This window comes from Hylobates moloch, unplaced genomic scaffold, assembly GCF_009828535.3.
Source record: "Hylobates moloch isolate HMO894 unplaced genomic scaffold, HMol_V3 SCAFFOLD_6, whole genome shotgun sequence".
NCBI classification, from domain to species: domain Eukaryota; kingdom Metazoa; phylum Chordata; class Mammalia; order Primates; family Hylobatidae; genus Hylobates; species Hylobates moloch.
In genome coordinates, this window is record NW_026652281.1 from 149,035,565 (window position 1) to 149,057,880 (window position 22,316).

A 22,316-nucleotide genomic window follows, 5' to 3' on the forward strand; every position below is an offset into this window, starting at 1 on the left:
TCATGAAAAGGAGGTTCTTCTGAGCATGCTGAAACCCTCATATACCACTGGCAGGATTGTAAAATGGTGCAGCACCTTTGGAAAACAGTTTGGCAGTTCCTCAAAATGCTAAACACAAGCCTGGACAACAAAGTGAGACCTGGTCTCTACCAAAAAAAAAAAAAAAAAAAAGGGCCGGGCCTGGTAGTGCCTGTACTCTCGGCTACTCCAGGAGGCTTAGGTGGGAGCCTCAGGGGTCCCTGAGCTGGGGGACTGCTTGAGCCCAGGAGGTCAAGGCTGAAGTGAACCATGGCTGTGTTACTGCACTCCAGCCTGGGTGACAGAGTGAGACCCTGTCTTCAAAAGGAAAAAATAGTTAAACACAGAGTTACCATCCAAGAAAATTAAAAACATGAAAACTTCTACACTAATATTTATAACAGCATCATTTGTAATAGTCAAAAAAATAGAACTAAAATGTCCATCAACTAATAAACAGATGAACAATGAAATTTTATTCAGCCACTGGAAGCAACAAAGTACTGGCTGGGTGTGGTGGCTCATGCCTGTAATCCCAACACTTTGGGAGGCCAAGGACTGCTTGAGCTCAGGAGTCCAAGACTAGTCTGGGCAATAAAGTAAGACTCCATCTGTACTTTAAAAAAAAAAAAAAAGACGGGACAAAGCTGATATATGCTACAAAGCACATGGATGAACCTTGAAAACATTACACTAAGTGAAAGAAGCAAGAAACAAAAGGCCACATAAGGTATTCTTCCATTTATATGAAGTGTTTAGAAGAGTCCAATCCCAAGACAGAAGGTAGATGAGTGATCACCAGGGACTGGGAAGAAACACAGACTGACTGCTAATGAGTGTGAGGGTTTTAGAGCGCAATGAAAATGTTCTGGAACTAGACAATGGTAATGTTATAAAACACTGAAAATGTACTACAGGCCACGGAATTACACCCTTTAAAATGTTCAGTCTGATGGCATGGAAACTATATCTCGGTAAAGCTGTTATAAAAGCATAAGAAAGCTAAAATTCAAAAAAGTTAGCTTGGATATTGGAATCAGGACTGCATTTACCATATCCTAGGGATCACCCTAGACTTCAACTCCTTGTTACAAGTCTGCCTCCCCCTTCACCGCATGCTAAGCTTCTTGAAGGCATGGGCATGTCTTCTTCATCATCATATCCCTAGCATCCGGCCCAGAGTCCACCGCACTGCGAGTCCTCAAAATTAGGTGAATAAATTAAATATCTAAGCTCTGCCACTAACTAGCTGTGATGATCACCAACACAATCCTTTACTCTCTGAGCCAGATGTGTAAAATGGGGCCACACCTACCTCAAGAGTGCTAGGAGTGTTAACTGAGACCATAATGTAAAGCTCCCAACACACAATACATGCTCAACACGTTAGCACTCTTCCCCTTAAAAAGGTGATCAAGAATTTCACGTCATGAAACATAAGACTGTTCTCTCTTCTGGACCCATGGCTTTTCCTCCTACCTTGCCTACAACTCTAGAGATATACAGAGTGGGATGGCCTCAAGGGTTCATAAGCACAGAGGAGAATAAAGATCTTGCCAGGTATCAGGTTGGTATAAGCCACCTCTGCTTTCTCTCTGTTCTAAAAGGGACAGGAGCAGGTAGGGTTATGACTGCAGACATACTTACTTTGATGGTCCTGTCACCAGAGGCGGACACGATGTACTTGTCGTCAAAGTCTACTACATTGACAGCAGCCCGGTGGCCAACCAGGACACGGCGTAAAGTGATATCGGTCGCAGAAGCCATGTCCCACACAGCAATGGAGCGGTCCTTGGAACAGGTCACCATCAGTCCATTGCTGAAGCGTAAGTGCAGTACGGCCTCGTTGTGGTGGATCAATGTGTTAAGAACTTCACCCGTGTTCACATCCCACACTCTAGGAGAGAAGAGAAAAGCATGATGCTTAATTACGGGGACAGCCAGGAAATGATTCTGGTATCTGAGCTCTGTCTGGATCTGCAATGGTTTGGATATAGTTTGTCTGACTCTACCAAATCTCATGTTGAAATTGATCCTCGATGTTGGAGGTGGGGCCTGGCAGGAGGTGTTTGGGTCATGGCGGTGGATCGCTCATGAATGGCTTGGTGCCATTCTCATAGGAGGGAGTTCACTCTTACTTCCTGAGAGAACAGGTTGTTGAAAAGAGCCTAGCACCTCCACTCTCTCTCTTGCTTCTCTCTCGCATGTGACCTGCATATGCTGGCTCCCCTTTGCCTTCTGCCATGAGTAGAAGTAGCTCGAAGCCCTCATCAGAAGCAGATGCTGGTGCCATGCTTCTTGCAGAGCCTGCAGAACCATGAGTCAAATACGCCCCTTTTCTTTATAAATTACCCAGCTTCAGGTATTCCTTTATAGCAACACAAATGGACTAAGACAGGGTCTATTCTTAATGAACCTAAGGACATGGTTAAAAGGGGCCCCTGAAAGCAATTTCTTTATTTGCTGAGAAGTGCTGAGATGGTTTCAGAAAAGGCTAATTCTGGCTCTGCCCGAGTTTAGGTATATTTAGCAGTCAGGTATTCAGGGACGGTGTTTGCAGGCTCGTGCTGATGGCAAAAGATGATTCCTCTAGATAGTAGATTTTGTATTGAGTCTGAGATGATAGGAAGAAGGAGGCTTGTTGGCTGAAGAACTGAGAATGGTTCCAAGCTTAGTTCTTGTTGACCTCTGACAGGCCTCTGAGTCTATCATTTATCCACTGCAAACTGGGTAAGTCATGATGCCTCATCAATCACCACATCCACTTCTTTACCCAGCTGCTTTATGGACAAAGCCAGGGTCTCCCAGCTGCTTTGTACATCCAGGGATTTGGAAGCAGCATTTCCACATCATGGCTTTTCTGTAACCCTCATCTCCTAAGAGGACAAGTTCACACAGGGCAGAGGGGGAAAGACTCAGGCCTCTGAGGCTGAGATGTGATCTCTGGCAGAAGCAGGGGTATGGAAGCACTGAGTCCAGCAGAGGATACTAAGCGTGCTTCAAGCAGGGGTGGCGAAAGAGTCCAGGAGTGACTCCTGGAAGTGAGTGTCTCCTCTCTGCTCTGGACCAGTTTCCCAAAAGAAGAAAGCCAGCCTAATACTTGGTATATGCTCTTACAGGAAAGCATGTTGTTATCTCTACAATGAACAGCAATAGGAATAGAACACCCTTAACAAAAATTAGCTTTCCTGCCTAATTTGCACAAACACGTCTACAATAAAAGTAGTTTGAAATACAGCATGTAAAAATGTAAGTTTGTGTATGCCTCTCCCAGAGGAGGATGTCAATCTCAGACTTTCTCAGGGAAGGCTTATAAGTTAAGAACAATGAAGCCAGATCACTCACCTCACCGTAGAATCTGAAGAGCCGGTTACAATGACACGCTCATCATACTGCAGACAGAGGACAGAGCCTGTGTGTCCTGTTAACACTTTCAAACATTCCAGGCTGGTTTTATCCCAAATCTATTGAGACAAGATTAGCCACAAACGATGATTTATTATACTATATTTTGATGAATGTCACTGTCCCACCTTATGTTCTGATTATAAAACACACTTGGGTTACAGTAAATAAGAAACACTGAATATCAAACAGGTAAGAAATGACAACAAGGAATACAGACAATAGTGATTAACTACTAGGATAGATGTGCTATTTTGCTTAATTTGAACCATTAGCTATTGATCTCAGTACACTTATCAACAGCCTCATAAAGGGGACTTTTTAAAAATAAAATCTGTGAAAAGAATTCGCTCACTGGCTGGGCGCTGTGGCTCATGCCTATAATCCCAACATTTTGGGAGGCCGAGACAGAAGGATTGCTTGAGCCCGATGGGCAACATAGCAAGCCAATCTCCGCGCGTGTGTGTGTGTGTTTTAATTAGCCAGGTATGGTGGTGTGTGTGCCTGTAGCCCCAGCTACTCAGGAGGCTGAGGTGACAGAATTGCTTGAGCCCAGAAGGCATGGCTGCAGTGAGCCATAATCACAACACTGTACTCCAGCCTGGGCAACAAAGCAGGACTCTGCTTTGTCATTTTATTTTTATGTCTCATAAAAATAAATAAATTCATAAAAAAGAACTGGCTCACTCTCTGGAAAGCAACATGACAACGTCTATTAAGATGTTTTACAAATGCATACCCCTATGTTTACAAAAACAAAAAGTGGAAAATGAAATGTCCAGCATTTCATAAAAGTCTCAAAGTAAACTATGAAGGGTTTAATGAGAAAATATCATGCTTTATTATAAAGTTAAGCATTTTTAAAAATCAGAACAAAAATGATCTATAAAGTGACACAATGACTATGTATATTTTAGAAATGGAAGAAAGGATTAAAGGAGGCAAAATGTTGTGAACAGTTGTTTTCACACTCTGAGTGTTCCTTTTCTCGCTTCTTTTACTGCCTCCATAGGCTTGTCTTTTCTAGAATGTCACAGAGTTGGAATCATACAGTACGTAGCCTTTTTAGATTGGCTTCTTTCACACAGTAACACACACTTAAGGTTCCTCCCTGTCTTTTCATGGCTTCATATACATTCCTTTTTAGTGCTGAAAATTATCCCACTGTCTAGATGTACTACAGTTTATTTATCCATTCACCTACTGAAGGACACCTTGGTTGCTTCCAAGTTTGGGCAATTATGGGTAAAGCTGCCATAAACATCTGGGTGCAGGTTTTTGTGCAGACGTTAAGTTTTCGATTCTGTTGTGTAAATACTAACTGGTATATATGGTAAAAGTATGTTTAGTTTTGTAAGAACTGCCAAACTGCCTTCTGAAGTGGCTGTACCATTTTCTATTTCCACCAGCAATGAATGAAAGTTCCTGTTCCTAATGAGAACTCATGGACACAGGAAGGGGAACATCACACTCCGGGGACTGTTGTGGGGTGGGGGGAGGGGGGAGGGACAGCACTAGGAGATATACCTAATGCTAAATGACGAGTTAATGGGTGCAGCAAAACAACATGGCACATGGATACATATGTAACAAACCTGCACATGTACCCTAAAACCTAAAGTATAATAATAAAAAATTAAAAAAAATTAAAAAATAAAAAAAAAGTTCCTGTTCCTATTGCTCCACATTCTCACCAGCGTTGGGTGTTCAGTGTTCTGGATTTTGGCCATGCTAACAGGTGTGTAGTAGTGTCTCACTGTTATAATTCACATTTCTCTGATGACTTACAACGTGTAACATATTTTCACATACTTATAATATGCCATCTGTATATCCTTCTTTGGTGAGATGTCTGTTAAGGTCTATGCCTTATTTTAAAAAATCAGGTTAAGCTAATTGTTTATTTTCTTACTGTTGAGATTCAAGAGTTCTTTGTATGTCTTTTGCATACATTTTCTCTAGTCTGTGGCTTGTTTTTTCATTCTCTAGACAATGTCTCTCATAGAGCAGAAATTTTTAATTTTAACAAAGTCCAGCTTATTAATTCTTTCTTTCATGGGTCATGCCTTTGGTATTATATCTAAAAAGTCATCAACAAATTCAAGATCATCTAGATTCTCTCCTATGTTATATTCTACGAATTTTATGATTTTATGTTTTACAATCAGGTCTTTAATCCATTTTTAGTTAATTTTTGTGAAGTATATAGGATCTATGTCTAGATTGTTTAAGGGTAAGGGAGGCAATATGGTGTCTAATTACTTCTGCCCCATTTGTTGAAGACACAATCTTTTCTCTCCTGTATTGTCTTTGCTCCTTTGTAAAAGGTCAGCTGATTATATTTATGAAGGTATGTATTTCTGGGCTCTCTATTCTGTTCCATGGATCTAGCTGTCCATTCTGTTGCCAACACCACACATTGTGATTACTGCAGTTTTACAGTAATTCTTGAAGTAGGGTAGTGTTAGTCCTCTGTCTTTATTCTACTTCAGTATCATGCTGGTTTTTGCTTCTCCATATAAACATTACAGTCAGCTGGTAGAGATCCACAAAATCACTTGCTGGGATTTTGATTGAGACTGCATTGAACCTACAGACCAATTTGGGAAGAAATGACTGACATCCTCACAACAGTCTTCCTACCCATGAGCATGAAATATCTCTCCCCATTTATTTAGTTATTTGATTTCTTTAATCAGTTTTATAGTTTTCTTCACATAGATCTTATAAATATTTTGTTTGATTTATACCTAAGTATTTCATTGGGGGGGTGCTAATATAAATGTTATTGTGTTTTTTGAGATGGAGTCTCACTCTGTCACCCAAGCTGGAGTGCAACGGCGCGATCTCGGCTCACTGCAACCTCCGCCTCCCAGGTTCAAGCGATTGTCCTGCCTCAGCCTCCCGAGTAGCAGGACTACAGGCACCCACCACCACGCCCAGCTAATTTTTTATTTTTAGTAGAGATGGAGTTTCATCATGTTGGCCAGGCTGGTCAGAAACTCCTGACCTCAGATGATCCACCCACCTCGGCCTGCCTAAAGTGCTGGGATTACAGGTGTGAGCCACCACGCCCAGCCATGTTATTGTGTTTTTAATTTCACATTCCACTTGTTCATTGCTGGTATATGGGTAAGCAACTGACTTATGTATATTAACCTTGTATCCGGCAAACTTGCTATAATCATTTATTAGTTCTAGGAGGTTTTTTTTGTTGATGCTTTCATTTTTTTCTACAATCATGTTATCTACAAGCAAAGACAGTTTTAATTCTTCCTTCTCAATTTGTATACCTTGTCTTATTGTGTTATCTAGGAATTCTAATACAATGTTGAAACGTAGTGGTGAGTGGGGACATCTTTGTCTTATTCCTGACCTTAGTGGGAAAGTTTCACATTTCTCAGCACTGTGTATGATGTTAGCTATACGCTTTTTGTAGCTACTCTTTATCAAGTTAAGGAAGTTCCCCTCTATTCATAGTTTACTAAGAATTTTTATCATGAAAGAGTGTTCAATTTTGTCAAACGCCTTTTCTGCATCTATTGACATGATTTTCTTCTTTGGCTTATTGATACGATGGATTACATTAATTGATTTTTGAAGGTTAAACATGAAGATATTGGTCTGTGATTTTCTTTGAATGTCTTTATCTAGTTTAGTACTAAGGTAATGACGGCCTCATAGAATGAGTGATGAAATATTCTCTATTCTTCTATCTTCTGGAAGAGATTGTAGAGAACTGGTGTAATTTCTTACTTAAATGTTTGACAGAATTCACCAGTAACCCATCTGGGCCTGATGCTGTCTTGGAAGGTAATTAATTATTCACTCAATTTCTTCAACAGATAAAGGCCTATTCAGATTACCTATTTGTTTTCATGTCAATTTTGGAAGACTGTGTCTTTCAGGGAATTAATTCATTTCATATAAATTATCAAATTTGTAGACACGGAGTTGTTCATATTATTTTATTATTCATTTAATGCTCATGAGAGCTATAGTGATGTCTCCTCTTTCATTTCAATGTTAGGAATCTGAGTCCTTTTTTTTCTACGTTAGCATAGCTAGGGGCTTATCAATTTTACTCATCTTTTCAAAGACAAATCTTTTGGTTTCCTTACTTATTTCTATTGATTTCCTGTTATCAATTTCATTGATCTCTGCCCTAATTTTCACTAACTCTTTTATTCTGCTTACTACGGATTTAAACTGTTCTTTTTCTAGTTTCCTAAGGTGGAAGCTTAGATGACTGATTTTTAGTCTTTCTTCTTTTCTACTATATGCACTCAATACTATAAAATTCTAAGCTTTCACTGCATCCCACAGATTTTGATAACTTGGGCTTTCATTTTCATTTAGTTACACCCACCCACACATGCACACATGTGCACACACACACACAGGGAAGGAGGCGGGAAAGAAAGTCTCACACTGTCACTCAGGCTGAAATACAGTGACACAATCACAGCTTACTGCAGCCTTTGACCTCCCAGGCTCAGGTGATCCTCCCACCTCAGCCTCTTGAGTAGCTGGGACTACAGATGCATGCCACAATGCCCAGCTAATGTTTTTTAATTTTTTTGTAGAGACAGGGTCTCCCTATGTTACCCAGGCTTGTCTCAAACTTCTGGGCTAAAGCCATCCTCCCACCTCAGCCTCCCAAAGTGTAGGGATTACAGACGTGAACCACTGTGCCCAGCCCCAAAGTATTTTTAAAATTTCTCTTGAGATTTCTTCTTCGATCCATGTGCTATTCAGAATTAGGTTATTTAATCTTAAAGTATTTAGGAATTTTTCCAGCTTCTTTTTGTTACTGATTTCTACTTTATATCCACTGTGGTATGACTGGAAATTGTATTAATTTCTAGCCTTTCTTTTTTTATTGATTTTTTTTATTTTTCCATAAGCTATTGTACAGGTGGTATTTGGTTACCTAAGTTCTTTAGTGGTGATTTGTGAGATTCTGGTGCACTCATCACCCAAGCAGTATATACTGCACCATATTTGTAGTCTTCTATCTCTTGCCCCCCTCCCACTCGTCCCAAGTCCCCAAAGTCCAATGCATCATTCTTATGCCTTTGCATCCTCACCGCTTAGCTCCCACATAACAGTGAGAACATACGATGTTTGGTTTTCCATTCCTGAGTTATTTTGCTTAGAAGAACAGTCTCCAATCTCATCCAATTCACCGCAAACGCTGTTAATTCATTCCTTTATATGGCTGCATAGTATTCCATCATATATGTATCAGTCACAGTTTCTTTATCCACGCGTTGAGTGATGGGCATTTGGGTTGGTTCCACAATTTTGCAATTGTGAATTGTGCTGCTATAAACATGCATGTGCAAGTGTCTTTTTTAAATAATGACCTCTTTTCCTCTGGGTAGATACCCAGTAGTGGGATTGCTGGATCAAATGGTAGTTCTACTTTTAGTTCTTCAAGAAATATCCCCACCTCACAACAGACCCCAGTGTCGGAAGGGGGGAGGGATAGCATTAGGAGATATACCTAACATTAAATGACGATTTAATGGGTGCAGCACACCAACATGGCACATGTATACATATGTAACAAACCTGCACGTTGTGCACATGTACCCTAAAACTTAAAGTATAAAAAAAAAAAGAAAAGAAAAAAGAAATCTCCACACTGTTTTCCATAGCGGCTGTACTAGTTTACATTCCCACCAGCAGTGTAGAAGTGTTCCCTGTTCACCATATCCATGCCAGCATCTACTGTTTTTTGATTTTTTATGGCCATTCTTGCAGGAGGTGGTATCACATTGTGGTTTTGATTTGCATTTCTCTGATCATTTTTTCATATGTTTGTTGGGCATTTTTTCCTGTGTTGAGCATTTTTTCATATGTGTGTTGACTATTTTGTGTATCTTCTTTTGAGAATTGTCTATTCATGTCCTTAGCCCACCTTTTGATGGGATTGTTTTTTTCTTGTTGATTTGTTTGAGTTCATTGTGTTTGTTTTTTTCCTGTTGATCTGTTTGAGTTCATTGTAGATTCTGGATATTAGTCCTTTGTCAGATGTATAGACTGTGAAGATTTTCTCCCACTCTGTGGGCTGTTTACTCTGCTAACTGTTCCTTGTGCTGTGCAAAAGCTCTTTAGTTTAATTAGGTCCCAGCTATTTATCTTTGTTTTTGTTGTATTTGCTTTTGGTTCTTGGTTATGAAATCCTTGCCTAAGCCAATGTCTAGAAGGGTTTTTCCAATGTTATCTCCTAGAATTTTTATAGTTTCAGGTCTTAGGTTTGAAGTCCTTAATCCATATTGAGTTGATTTTTGTATAAGGTGAGAGATGAGGATCCAGTTTCATTCTCCTGTATGTGGCTTGCCAATTATGCCAGTGCCATTTGTTGAAAAGGGTGTCCTTTCCCCACTGTTATATTTTTGTTTGCTTTATCAACGATCAGTTGGCTGTAAGTATTTGGGTTTATTTCTGGGTTCTCTATTCTGTTCCATTGGTCTATATCCCTATTTTTGTACCAGTACCATGCTGTTTTGGTGACTATAGCACTATAGTACAGTTTGAAATCAGGTAGTGTGATGCCTCCAGATTTATTCTTTTTGCTTAGTCTTGTTTTGGCTACATGGGCTCTTTTTTGGTCCCACGTGAATTTTAGAATTGTTTTATCTAATTCTGTGAAGAATGAGAAAGGAATGGTTATGTCCTTTCCTGGTTTTGGTATTAGGTGGTATTTTGATGGGGATTGCATTGAATTTGTAGATTGCTTTTGGCAGTATGGTCATTTTCACAATATTGATTCTACCCATCCATGAGCATGGGATGTGTTTCCATTTGTTCGTGTCATCTACGATTTCTTTCAGCAGTGTTTTGTAGTTTTCCTTGTAGAGGTCTTTTGACTCCTTGATTAGGTATATTCCTAAGTATGTTATTTTTTTGCAGCTATTGTAAAGGAGGTTGAGTTCTTGATGTGATTCTCCTCTTGGTCACTGTTGGTTTATAGAAGAGCTACTGATTTGTGTACATTAATCAAAAGGAAATGCTATAAACAGGCCTTCAAGAAGGGAAGCGTTCTATAGTTCCATGACTAGGTCTGAGTCTTTACCTCTAGACTTCACCAGTACTTCTCAGTTCTCCCTCACCCCTTTATGTGTGACCAAATGGATGAGGGGGCTGGAGTTGTGTATTTCCCTTCCCCAGGTCAGTCAGGTTCTATAAAATCTCAGCACTTTAGGCTCTGGCTAAGCAGCTTCTACTGAAGGTAGACCTTATCGAGAAGTACAGAATAACCTATTATAGTTAAAAAAGTTTCGGCCGGGCGCGGTGGCTCAAGCCTGTAATCCCAGCACTTTGGGAGGCCGAGGTGGGCGGATCACGAGGTCAGGAGATTGAGACCATCCTGGCTAACATGGTGAAACCCTGTCTCTACTAAAAATACAAAAAAAATTAGCCAGGCATGGTAGCGGGCACCTGTAGTCCCAGCTACTTGGGAGGCTGAGGCAGGAGAATGGTGTGAACCCAGGAGGCGGAGCTTGCAGTGAGCCGAGATCGCGCCACTGCACTCCAGCCTGGGCGAGAGCGAGACTCCACCTCAAAAAAAAAAAAAAAAAGTTTCTTTTCCCTTCCCCCTGCTGGAAACACAAGGAGATTTTTCTGGGATAATCACTGAGAGAATCTGGTAGAGCTCTTGGAGGTAAAACTCACAAAAGTGTGGTGGGGAGCCCTGATGACTGGGTCCTCCTCAGTTTATATTTCTCAGACTTGTCCCACACTGAGCCTCCAGCAATTTTTCAATTACAGTTCGGGTTACCCTACCCAGGCACTGGTTCTCCCGGATGTTTCTGCTCCGGTGAGTTATGATTCTCTGTATTTGCCTGTCTCTCCAATTTGTGGGGCAGCAGCTTCTCCTGTGACCTCACTTCTCTTATGAATCTAAGTAGAATGGCTGATTTTTCAGTTTGTTCAGATTTTTACTTGTTGTCAGGACAAGTAGCAACTTCTTACATACCAAACCCACTCCCTCCTTTTAATCTTTCCAGTGTTTCCAAGTTATCAATATTATTGATATTTAATGGGAGATGAGAATGTTTTCAAAGATTGAACTATTAAAAATAGACTCTGTGCACCTATTTCTTGACATGTACAATAATACTATCATAATTTGCAGTGACTCTACAGTTTATAGCAAGTGAACAAGATTTTATAAATGATGTAGACAAACATAATATCTACAATAGCAAAGCTTGCTTTTAATTTCTGACCTAATGGAACCTGAGTTATTTTTGAAGTGATTAGTGATCAAGGACTGGTGCAGAATAGGGCAAAAAAAAGGTTTCCAACTGCTGGTCTAGAAGCGTACTTCTGCTCTACTATTCTATGTCTTATTAAGTCAAATGGATGTGCCACGATTAAGAGAATTCTTTAGAAAACACATCTAGTGTAAATGAATTCCAAGCCCACAGCCAGACTATGCTTTGACAAAGTTGTTATAAACCATTCTTAACTATTCCTTAAAGAAAAACTACCAGTATTATTGCGGCACTATTCACAATAGCAAAGACTTGGAACCAACCCAAATGTCCAACAATGATAGACTGGATTAAGAAAATGGAATACTATGCAGCCATAAAAAACGATGAGTTCATGTACTTTGTAGGGACACGGATGAAGCTGGAAACCACCATTCTCAGCAAACTATCGCAAGGACAAAAAACCAAACACCTCATGTTCTCACTCATACGTGGGAATTGAACAATGAGAACACATGGACACAGGAAGGGGAACATCACACACCGGGGCCTGTTGTGAGGTGGGGGGAGGGGGGAAGGATAGCATTAGGTGATATACCTAATGTTAAATGAAGAGTTAATGGGTGCAGCAAAACAACATGGCACATGGATACATATGTAACAAACCTGCACGTTGTGCACATGTACCCTAAAACTTAAAGTATAATAAAAAAAATAAAATGATAAATTGATAGAAAAAAAGAAAAATTACCAGTATTAAATAGTAGCATATGTCACACTTTCTAGAGTATACTGGTAGCCACAGGCTAGGGATATCAAGTATACATAAAAATAGAGTTCTGTGGGCCAGGAGCAGTGGCTTACACCTGTAATCTCAGCACTTTGGTAGGCCGAGGCAGGAGGATCACTTGAGGTCAAGAGTTTGAGACCAGCCTGGCACAAAAAATTAGCCAGGCCTGGTGGCGGGCACCTGTAGTCCTAGCTACTCAGGAGGCTGAGGGAGGAGAATCGCTCACTTGAACCCAGGAGGTGGAGGTTGCAGTGAGCCGAAATCATGCCACTGCACTCCAGCCAGGGCGACAGAGCGACACTCTGTCTCAAAAAACAAGAAAAAAAAAATATTAAAAATAGAGTTCCGTGGTCAAATAAGTTTTGGAACTTGGGAAACACTGGGTGTCTGTCTCTATTGCAGGCATTCTCAGAGCCTTTATATGCTACTGTATCCTGTGAATTTCTAAGCTGGAGACACAGCATGCAGTGTTATCTAAACTTCTTTGGAGGGCATTATTCTCTGCCTAGAATGCCTGCTAACATCCTCTAGATTCACATCCACAGAATATCTTTTGGCAAACACTGCCATACATATAGGAAACCAACAGAACGGTTTCTTATATTCTATAATTCAGAGTGCATTTGACCTAGGTAGCTGAATTACTAAAATTCCACTATTTCACTTTTTAAAAAACAAACAAAAAATAAAAATTAAAAAAAAAAAAAAGCAGAAAAGCTTTATTTCACCCAAAGTAGAACAGTAACAGAAAACAGGGCCAAGATGGAGAAAGCCCACTACAATCTACCTCTCCAGTTGATTATAACTATAAACTCCTGATAAAAACTAGTTAAGAACTCTGAAAAGTAAGGGGAAAGAGGGGGCAACAGGCAGATGTGGCAAGGGGTCAAAATGTGAAGAAACAATCTGCATGGCGGTGAATTTGCCATTATTTTTGCTTGTTGTTTTCTGTTTTCTTTCTTTTTCTTTATTTTTTACTGAGACAGAGTCTTGCTCTGAATTGCAGTGGTGTGATCCCGGCTCACTGCAACCTCTGCCTCCTGGGTTCAAGCAATTCTCATGCCTCAGCCTCCTGAGTAGCTGCGATTACAGGTGCCCACCACCACGCCCAGCTAATTTTTTGTATTTTTAGTAGAGACGGGGTTTCACCATGTTGGCCAGGCTGGTCTTGAACTCCTGGCCTCAAGTGATCCACCCGCTTCGGCCTCACAAAGTGCTGGGATGACAGGCATGAGCCACCACACCCGGCTTTTTCTCTTTTCTTCCTATTGTGGCTTTTGCTCAAAGGCAAGCCCTGACCAGGAAGCTATACAGTGAAATAGCAATACATGCAACTAAAATTCTGAAAGAAATCCCTCTTTCTAGCCAGAGGGGCTGGAAAAAAGAGATCCCTGGCGGTTTCTTTTCTCTCTTTTCTCACAGGGCTCATGGCTCCAGTCATGAAGACACACTTTAGAACAATGGAAAAGACAAAAAAATTCCAAGAGTGACACAATTTTTCTGGCCAGAGGAAAAGGAAAAAAGTGTCCTTATGGGCTGAAGAGACTTAGGGAAATCCAAGAGGAAAGAACTGGAAATAAAAGAACCCAAACAACACATGACTTGGGCTTACCCTTGAGCTGTATATGCGCAGAACAGACTGAACCCGCACAGCAAAGGCTGTCTCAATGAGCTGTTATTTAAAGCACTGCTGAAGCCTCAGATTAACCTCTAAGTAGTGAAAGCCCATGACAGACCCAAAGTGGCATATGGCAAAGGCTCTGAACAGTGGAAAAGAGATTAGAGCCATTCCCAACCTCTCTGATGATGTCAAGACAGAACTTGTGTTCTGAACCCAACTAAGTTGACTAGCTGCTTAAAAACACACTTACCCAAAAACATTGTCCAGAGGATTATAACAGGACCCACAGTCTTTACAACATAATATCCACAATGCCCAAAATACTAGTTTAAATTACCTGGCGTACAAAAATCAAGAAAGATGAACAATCTCAGGGGACTGGACAATCAACAGATGTCAAGCTGGAGGTTACCCAGATGCTGACATGGTTAAAGATGTTAAGCACCTACTCTAACTATACTCCACAGGATAAAGATAAACGGGCTTGAGGTAAATGAAAAAGAGAATTCGCAGCAGAGAAATAGAAACTGTAAAATATCATATATGAAATTAAAAACTCACTTGATGGGGCGCAGGGTAACAGGAGAATAGAGATGAAGAGATGAAAAATTCAGTCAACTTGAAGATAGGCCAATAGAAATTATCCAGAAAAGGGAGGAACAAAGATTGAAAACAATGTGGAACAATATCAAAAGATCTAGTATTTATGTGATTAGAGTCTCAGAAGGAAAGGAGAAATTGGTACAGAAAAAAATATCTGAAAAAATAATGGCTGAAGACTTCTGAAATGTAACGAATGAAAGACGTAAATTTACAGATTCAAGAAGCTCAGAGAAAGGCTTCTTGGATATAATATCGAAAGCATGATCCATAAAAGAAAAAACTGGTAAATTGGACTTCATCAAAATTAAAATCTTCTGTCAAGTACAGTGGCTCACGCCTATAATCTCAGCACTTTGGGAGGCCAAGGTGGGCAGATCACCTGAGGCCAGGAGTTCAAGACCAGCCTGGTCAACATGGTGAAACCCCGTCTCTACTAAAAATACAAAAATTAGCTGGGCATGGTGGCGCACACCTGTAGTCCCAGCTATTTGGGAGGCTAAGGCACAAGCATTGCTTGACCCTAGGAGGTGGAGGCTGCAGTGAGCCGAGATCATGCCACTGCACTCCAGCCTGGGTGACAAAGTGAGACTCCATCTCAAACAAACAAACAAACAAAATTTAAAATCTTTTGCCCCGTTAAAGAGATCATTAAGAAAATGAAAAGACAGCCAGGCGTAGTGGCTCACGCCTGTAATCCTGGCACTTTGCGAGGCCAGGGCAGGTGGATCACCTGAAGTCGGGAGTTTGAGACCAGCCTGACCAACATGGAGAAACTCTGTCTCTAGTAAAAATACAAAAAAGTAGCTGGGCATGGTGGCTCATGCCTATAATCCCAGCTACTCGGGAGGCTGAGGCAGGATAATCGCTCAAACCTGGGAGGCTGAGGTTGCAGTGAGCCGAGATCGTGCCATTGCACTCTAGCTCGGGCAAGGGCAAAACTCTGTCTCAAAAAAAAATTTTTTTTTAAATGAAAAGATAACTCACTAATTGGGAAAAATATATGCAAAACATATCTAGCAAAGGACTTGTATCTAGACTACATAAAGAACTCTAAAAACTCAGTAATAAAAAAACAAAGAACTCATTTTAAAAATGGGTAAAAGATCTGAAAAGAAACTTCACCAGAGAATATAGAGATGGCAGGTAAGCACATATAAAGATGCTCACTATCGTCACTGGGGAAATGTGAATTTAAAGAAAATGAGGTATGTTCACATACCTATTAGAATGGCTAATATCAAAAAAACTGAGATGATCAAGGGCTGACAAGGATACAGAACAAAAGCAACTCTCAGGCCAGGCATGGTGGCTGCTCACGCCCGTAATCCCAGCACTTTGGGGCAGGCACATTACTTGAGGTCAGGAGCTCAAGACCAGCCTGGGCAACACGGCAAAATACCTCTACTAAAAACAAAAAAAATTAGCTGGCCGTGGTGCCACGTGCCTGTAGTCCCAGCCACTCAAGAGGCTGAGGTAGGAAGGCAGGAGAATTGCTTGAATCCAGGAGGCAGGTGACAGACAGAGACTCCATCTCAAAAAAAAAAAACAACTCTCATCACTGTTGATGGGAATGTGAAATGGTACACGCACTTTGGAGAACAGCTGGGCAGTTTCTTAGCAGGTGAAACGTACACTTACCATATGAGCCAGCAACCCCACTCCTCAATTTTCACCCAATGAACTAAAAATTTATGTTCCCCAAAAAACCTACAGGTATATAATTATGGTAGCTTTATTCATAATTGTGAGAAACTGGAAACAACACAAACATCCTTCAACAGGTGAATGGGTAAGCAGAGGAAAGAGGCAGAAAAGCCCAGGATAAGAAACAGGCAGGACAAGGGAATTGGGGAAATGAGACAGCTGCTCCATATCTTGATTTTTGTAACAGTTACACACATCTGTGTGTTTATCAAAACTCACAGAATTATACAACAAAAGAGCAAACTTCCCTGTTTGTAAGTTATAATGTTTTTTACAAAGTTCAAAAAACTCAATGTTTTCTTAAATATGAGGACATAAGATACAATGTAAAATAAAATCAGATCAGATCAGCCATCAAACAGATTAAACATGGAGAAATAATCCAGTTTATCTACTACTGAAAAGTTAATGAAAACAATATAAGTTGCTCTATCATTCTATGGTATTATTATTTGAGTCCTTCTCAGAAACCATAAAAGGTAACGGCTTTGGTTTATAAACTACCAATACCAGCTGGCAAAGTAATCAAGAGCCCTGTGATACTGGGATATTTTCTATTTACACCTAATACAGAATATAGAATGTGAATGTGCTTAGAGAAGGATAAGAAGTGAGACAATCCAGGGTCTTGTATTAGTTACAAGGAAATGCTCTGGCTCTAGTTCTTTAGAACTACACTGAGAGCTGCCAAGATTGAGTGGAAGAGATAAAAACCAATCTAGAGTAAATGGAAAGATTGTCACATCTAGTGTCTAACACATAGCCACGATTCTAAAAATAATACATAAAAAATTCAGTCATTCACCTTAATAGAATTATCTCGTAGGCCACTGATAATTTTTTCATCATCGTACTGTAAACAGTAGACACCTTTACTATTTTCAGAGCGGCACTGAATCCTCTGCAAGTTGTGTCGTCCACACCGCCAGTTAGATTCTATAGTCTAGGGGAAAAAGGAGGCAAGAGATGAGTTTTTGTGAATCAACTTATTCTATTAGGTTTCAGACTTTGGCGTTGCTTCCAGAAACAGCATACCACCGATACCCCAATCTTGGTGTGCATAACTGCTGGTGGATAGGATCACGCTCTTTTCCAAGTAAGACATTAACCCAACAATGTTTTTTCTTAAACTTTCCCTGCCCATTTGGCAACTGTCATAGGATTTCCAATGAGTTTTGGACTGGGCTTGAAAAAACTGGCCTAGACAGAATTCAGTATGTTTAAAGAATGCCATTTGCACCCAAAACATGCAAATAAATAGTAACTCATTGGGTCGCTCCCTAATGCCAAATTAAAAAACCATCATTAAGCGTATATTGACAATCTACATATTCAAACAAAGCATTGTCTTGATCACTGAGGAAAGATATTGAGTAACTACTATAAGCCAACTACATAGGAAGAATTTTATTATCATTTTTAACCTTCCTAATGTTTCTGTAGAGTGAAAATGGTACATTTTAGCCCTGGATTCTTGTTCCTCTTATCATTCATGCAACATTTGCTGAGATGTTAATATATTCCATGTACTGTGCTAGGCACTGAGGATAAAAAGATCAACAGGAGACATACTGCATTCAGGGAGGCACCACTCCAATATCTAGGCCCATGGTGTCTGGATCTAGAGAGACACTAAACTAAGTTTATTTGGTTAAATGATCCATACAATAACCTTGGAAGGAAGGACTTATTATTTCCTTTTTACAAACAAGAAAACAGAGTTTAATTTGCCTGCAGCCACAAAATCAGTAATTGGATCAGCTGGAAATCACACTCGGTTCTTTCTGACTCCAAACCCATGCTTTTGCTACTAACATATTCAATGCCTACAAAGCAGGATGGGCCTGCCTCTTGAGGCAGTGCACACAGAACGTAAGAAGATCAGTAACAATTCCAAAAGTGCCAAATGAGTGATAAAAATGCTAAGTGCTGCAGGACTTAAGGGAGATAATGAGCTCTATAGCCTGAGACACTGGGACAAGTTTAGTGAAGAAGTAGGTCATACCCAGAGCACCAGAAGACCTAACCTCTGGTAGCAGATATAAGTGATTTTTTAAGGCTCAAAAGATACAATGTCTCTACTAAGAGTAACTAAAGTCTGAATTCCTGATCCTTGAAATTAGGGGACAACAGGGATTTCAATAACCTGTTACACTTCAGTTCAGGATATAGTTTCTGAGTAGCTAATTATTTCTGTACAGCTAAAAGCCTAATTATTTGCTTTGTTGAAGAAAGGAGTACTTAATTACTGGCTCTGCTGACATCTAACAAACTGTATTTCTTCTTATTTTGAAGATACTATCCTTCTGTGCACTCTAAAATGTTAAAATTTACTGAAAGCTATGTGCCAGGCACTATGCTTTCCTAACACTATACCACTCACTTTATATGTTTTGTAGCTAATTTAATCGTAACTCTGAAGCAGGAATCATTGTTCGCATTTTATAGAAAAGGAAATGGAGGGCTGGAGATATCGATACACGTATACTTAAAAAGCAATTATTTCCATCATTTGTGGCCCCAGTGCTCAGCAAGAGTCCTGGAAATACGGTATCTTCCCTCGAGGAGCTCCCATACACATCCGTGAGGGCAGGATGGCATATTTCCAATGCTCAGGAGATGCAAGGAGGTGCCATGGAGATGCCAGGAGAGGAGAAATACTCATTTGTCCATCTGCCACCAAATCAGAACTTCCTAGCCTGGGTCATCATCTCTAGTGACTTGGTAAAATACTAGACATAAAAAAAGCACACTTCAAAGCCAAAAAAAAAAAAAAAAAAAAAAAAAAAAAACCTAACCCAACCATCTCTGCTACCTCTATCAAAGTAGACAACAGATCTGTCCGGATAAGCAACTTTTCAAAAAGAGGTCCAGAATACAGGCATTTCTTAAGCAGAACTCAACGCATGGAATCATTTAGAGAAACAATGTATTTTTAGATAGTGACTGTGCCATCTCAGCATGCTAAGCACTCCAGGAAAATGCTGATTTAGTAGGCAGATGTACTGGTAACAAGTCTAATTTGTGGCCAGTGACTCTTGGCAGTAGTTACCAGTGTTCACGTTAGACCCTCGGGGGGCCCACAGAGTTGCTACAGAATGTATGACTTCATATGAACCCAAAGTATTACAGAGATGAATACATAATATGTCTTTACATATATGTCAGGTATTATCAAGCTGTTCTTAGGTTTAAGAGGTATACAATTGCTTTAAAATGACACTGAAGCAGTAAGTAGCTTTGTTATGCTCTATATTTCAATGACTAGAAAGAGCACATTTACTACCGCATGAAAGTCTGAGGGGGAGAAAATTATTTTAATTTAAAAGAGGAGGTGGGGGAATCTCTATACCAAAAAGAATTTCCTCCATGCTCTCCTGCTACTCTAAAATGTTTCCTAGAAGTGGGTGATGTGGTTACAATCTTTAACTGTACCCAAAACCCTGAAGACGCAGCAGAGAAGACTACACAGAGGAGCCAGGGTCAGGTACGTACTCAGCCTGTGATACATCAGTCCCCTGAGATGTCTGGACAGAGGACGACAACAACATTAAAGGCTGGGCTATACCCTCTATCCCCAACCCTCAAGTAAAAGCTAGGGAACAGGACCTCTCAAAAGCTCTGATAGATACCAGACTTTCATTCTAAGTTGAACGGAAGTTAGCAAATGGCTTAGCTTCTCGACACTTATAAAAGCCTACTTTTCTCAAATAAGTTTCTGCATTTTAAAAGAAACAGTTTGTCAAACAATTCTTGATGTGTCATTTTACAAAGTCCTCGCCTAGGCCTGTTTTAGAATCATTAGTTTCTTGAATCCCAAAGTGTAGCTTGCTTTGAAAAGCCACAAAAGAGACACGGAGCCAGATCAGGGAGTTGATTGCTTTGCTGCGCACCAACCCTGAGTAACTCCTCTTCTCAATTCCCGAGGCCACCTGCACAAGAAAGCAGCACTTCCTGTCAACTACGCTGGCCTAAAAAACTACCCCCATGATGTCTGACGACCTTGACTCTTACTTGAATGCTTATAAGCCAGGTCTTTTTTTTTTTTTTTAGAAAAACTAGACCTTTAAAACTGGCAGGTAGCCCACTGTGGCGGAAAATACCTAGGTCAAGTAGTAACTTTGGCAAAGGACTTTCGCTGCTGTAAAGATGGGAAGAGTAACATCTACTCCCTCAAAACCACTGTAAGGTTCAAATGAGATTATGTATATAAGTTCTCATTATGGTGCCAGCAAATGGTAGCAGTTATGTTCTTCTTCAGTTGTTGAAAACATTAACCAAAAAAAAGTGGGCTGCAACAACAAATATGTATATTCTCACAAAGTTGCCAGAAATTGTTGTCTCAGTCTAGGCTGATATTTAATGCTAATAAGCCTGAGCCTTCCCTAACCATTACCAGGAAGAGGCGCAGCCTTCAAATGGAATCCAACTATTACCTTAATGCCAGCAGCAGGAACGGAGGTCATACACAGGTGCACCTCTTTAATTATGTGGATACCTATCATTTCAGTTAGCCATCATGTGGTATGGCTACTGTAGAGGAATATTTCATGTTTTTGAGAACTTGTAAAATCCCCTTACCCTGCGCAAATTTTCAAAATACTGGGAAAGTAGCCATGATACACAGAGTATACAGCGGCATTTAAATTGGCAATAGAGTGAAAACAGATGTCTGAGTATGGAGGAATAACATTATTTTTAGAAGCCTAAACATAACTGGGTGGGTGGGCAAGTTTTGACATTTTCTGGTCAGGACAATGTTAATATCAGGTTTGCAAACCACAAAAAAGCTCCCCACTTTCCCTGAATAAAATGTGGCTTATTAAAAGGTGTGATACAACACACCATAATTTTCCCAGTGGTCTGTCCAAGAAGAGCACTTCAAAGGCGTTAATGCAATGAATGAAGGAGGAAGAAGGTAGATTACTTGAAGGAGTTTGTCACTACTCAAATGGCAAAAGAGAAAAATCCAAGTTCAGAATACCAGAACTCTAGGGCTGTTATAACAACTCCCATCTCTCAGTTAATGGACAACTGGGGGCACACTAGAGTGAAAGCAGCATGGGCTTTGAAGTAACAATCTCAGCTTTGACAATTTGAGGATTAAATTAAATCACTTGTAGCAAAGTATCTAGCAGTCAGCCCACCATTAATGGTAACAACAATAATAACAACAACAACTAAGACTCTAGACAGCAAAGGAGAATATGGCTGCTTCTTTTAGGAGTGAGCCTCAGGTTTTCTAGGAATTCCTTCTCAATTCAGAGGCCCTCTAAACCCTCTCTATGTGTGGCAAGAACACCCAGGCGAGATGAGCCTTTGCAGAAAGCTTACAATACATATTTATTCTCCCCAGACTCCATTTCTCACATCCTCATTTCCTGAATAACAGAAGTTGGCTGCACTAAGCCAGGTTCTCTATTTTCCCTTAAAATTAAGCCAATTTTCGGTGGGTCAATGTAGAAGGGCAGATTCAGAGATGAACATTTCCTTTCTGCTCATCAGAGCCAAATCTGGGAACGTACAGATTACAGGAGCCGGCACATAAGCCAAGCTGTCAAGGTGGAGGAAGAAGGAAAAAAAGAAAAAGGTGTTGTGAACTGGCAACCTTGCGAAGTCTAAGGGAAACAACACAAGAGACTCTGAAGCGATGTACAGGCAACTGGGGAGGGAGGGGGGACATAAACAGCCACTTGACACTCCAAGTGTCATTTATCTTTCTGCAGTGTGCTCAAAACCCTACTACTTTCCCGTAACTGGACTAAAACAGGGCCCACTAATCAGATCTTAACTCATACCCTTTTTTCAACGAACAGTCAAGGACACTGAGTATTCACACAATTAGAGAAAGAGGCAAAGACCACCTTGAAATTCAGCAGGCACAAAACATGCCTCTTTCTCCCTCACTTCGCGAATCTTCCACTCTGAAAATGACAAACAACAACTC

General features: G+C 40.4%; 1 protein-coding gene across 6 annotated transcripts in view; it reads right to left on the reverse strand.

Moving 5' to 3' along the window:
* The window catches only part of FBXW11 (F-box and WD repeat domain containing 11), a 146,142-nt gene that overhangs the window by 13,109 nt on the left and 110,717 nt on the right, over window positions 1-22,316 (reverse strand). For all 6 annotated transcript variants that reach the window (XM_032158625.2, XM_032158621.2, XM_032158619.2 and 3 more), the window contains 3 exons: window positions 17,175-17,312; window positions 3,364-3,482; window positions 1,666-1,915 (listed from right to left, as the gene is read on the reverse strand). In XM_032158625.2, coding sequence (XP_032014516.1) covers window positions 1,666-1,915; window positions 3,364-3,482; window positions 17,175-17,312 — 507 coding nt within the window. The remainder of the gene's footprint in view (window positions 1-1,665; window positions 1,916-3,363; window positions 3,483-17,174; window positions 17,313-22,316) is intronic.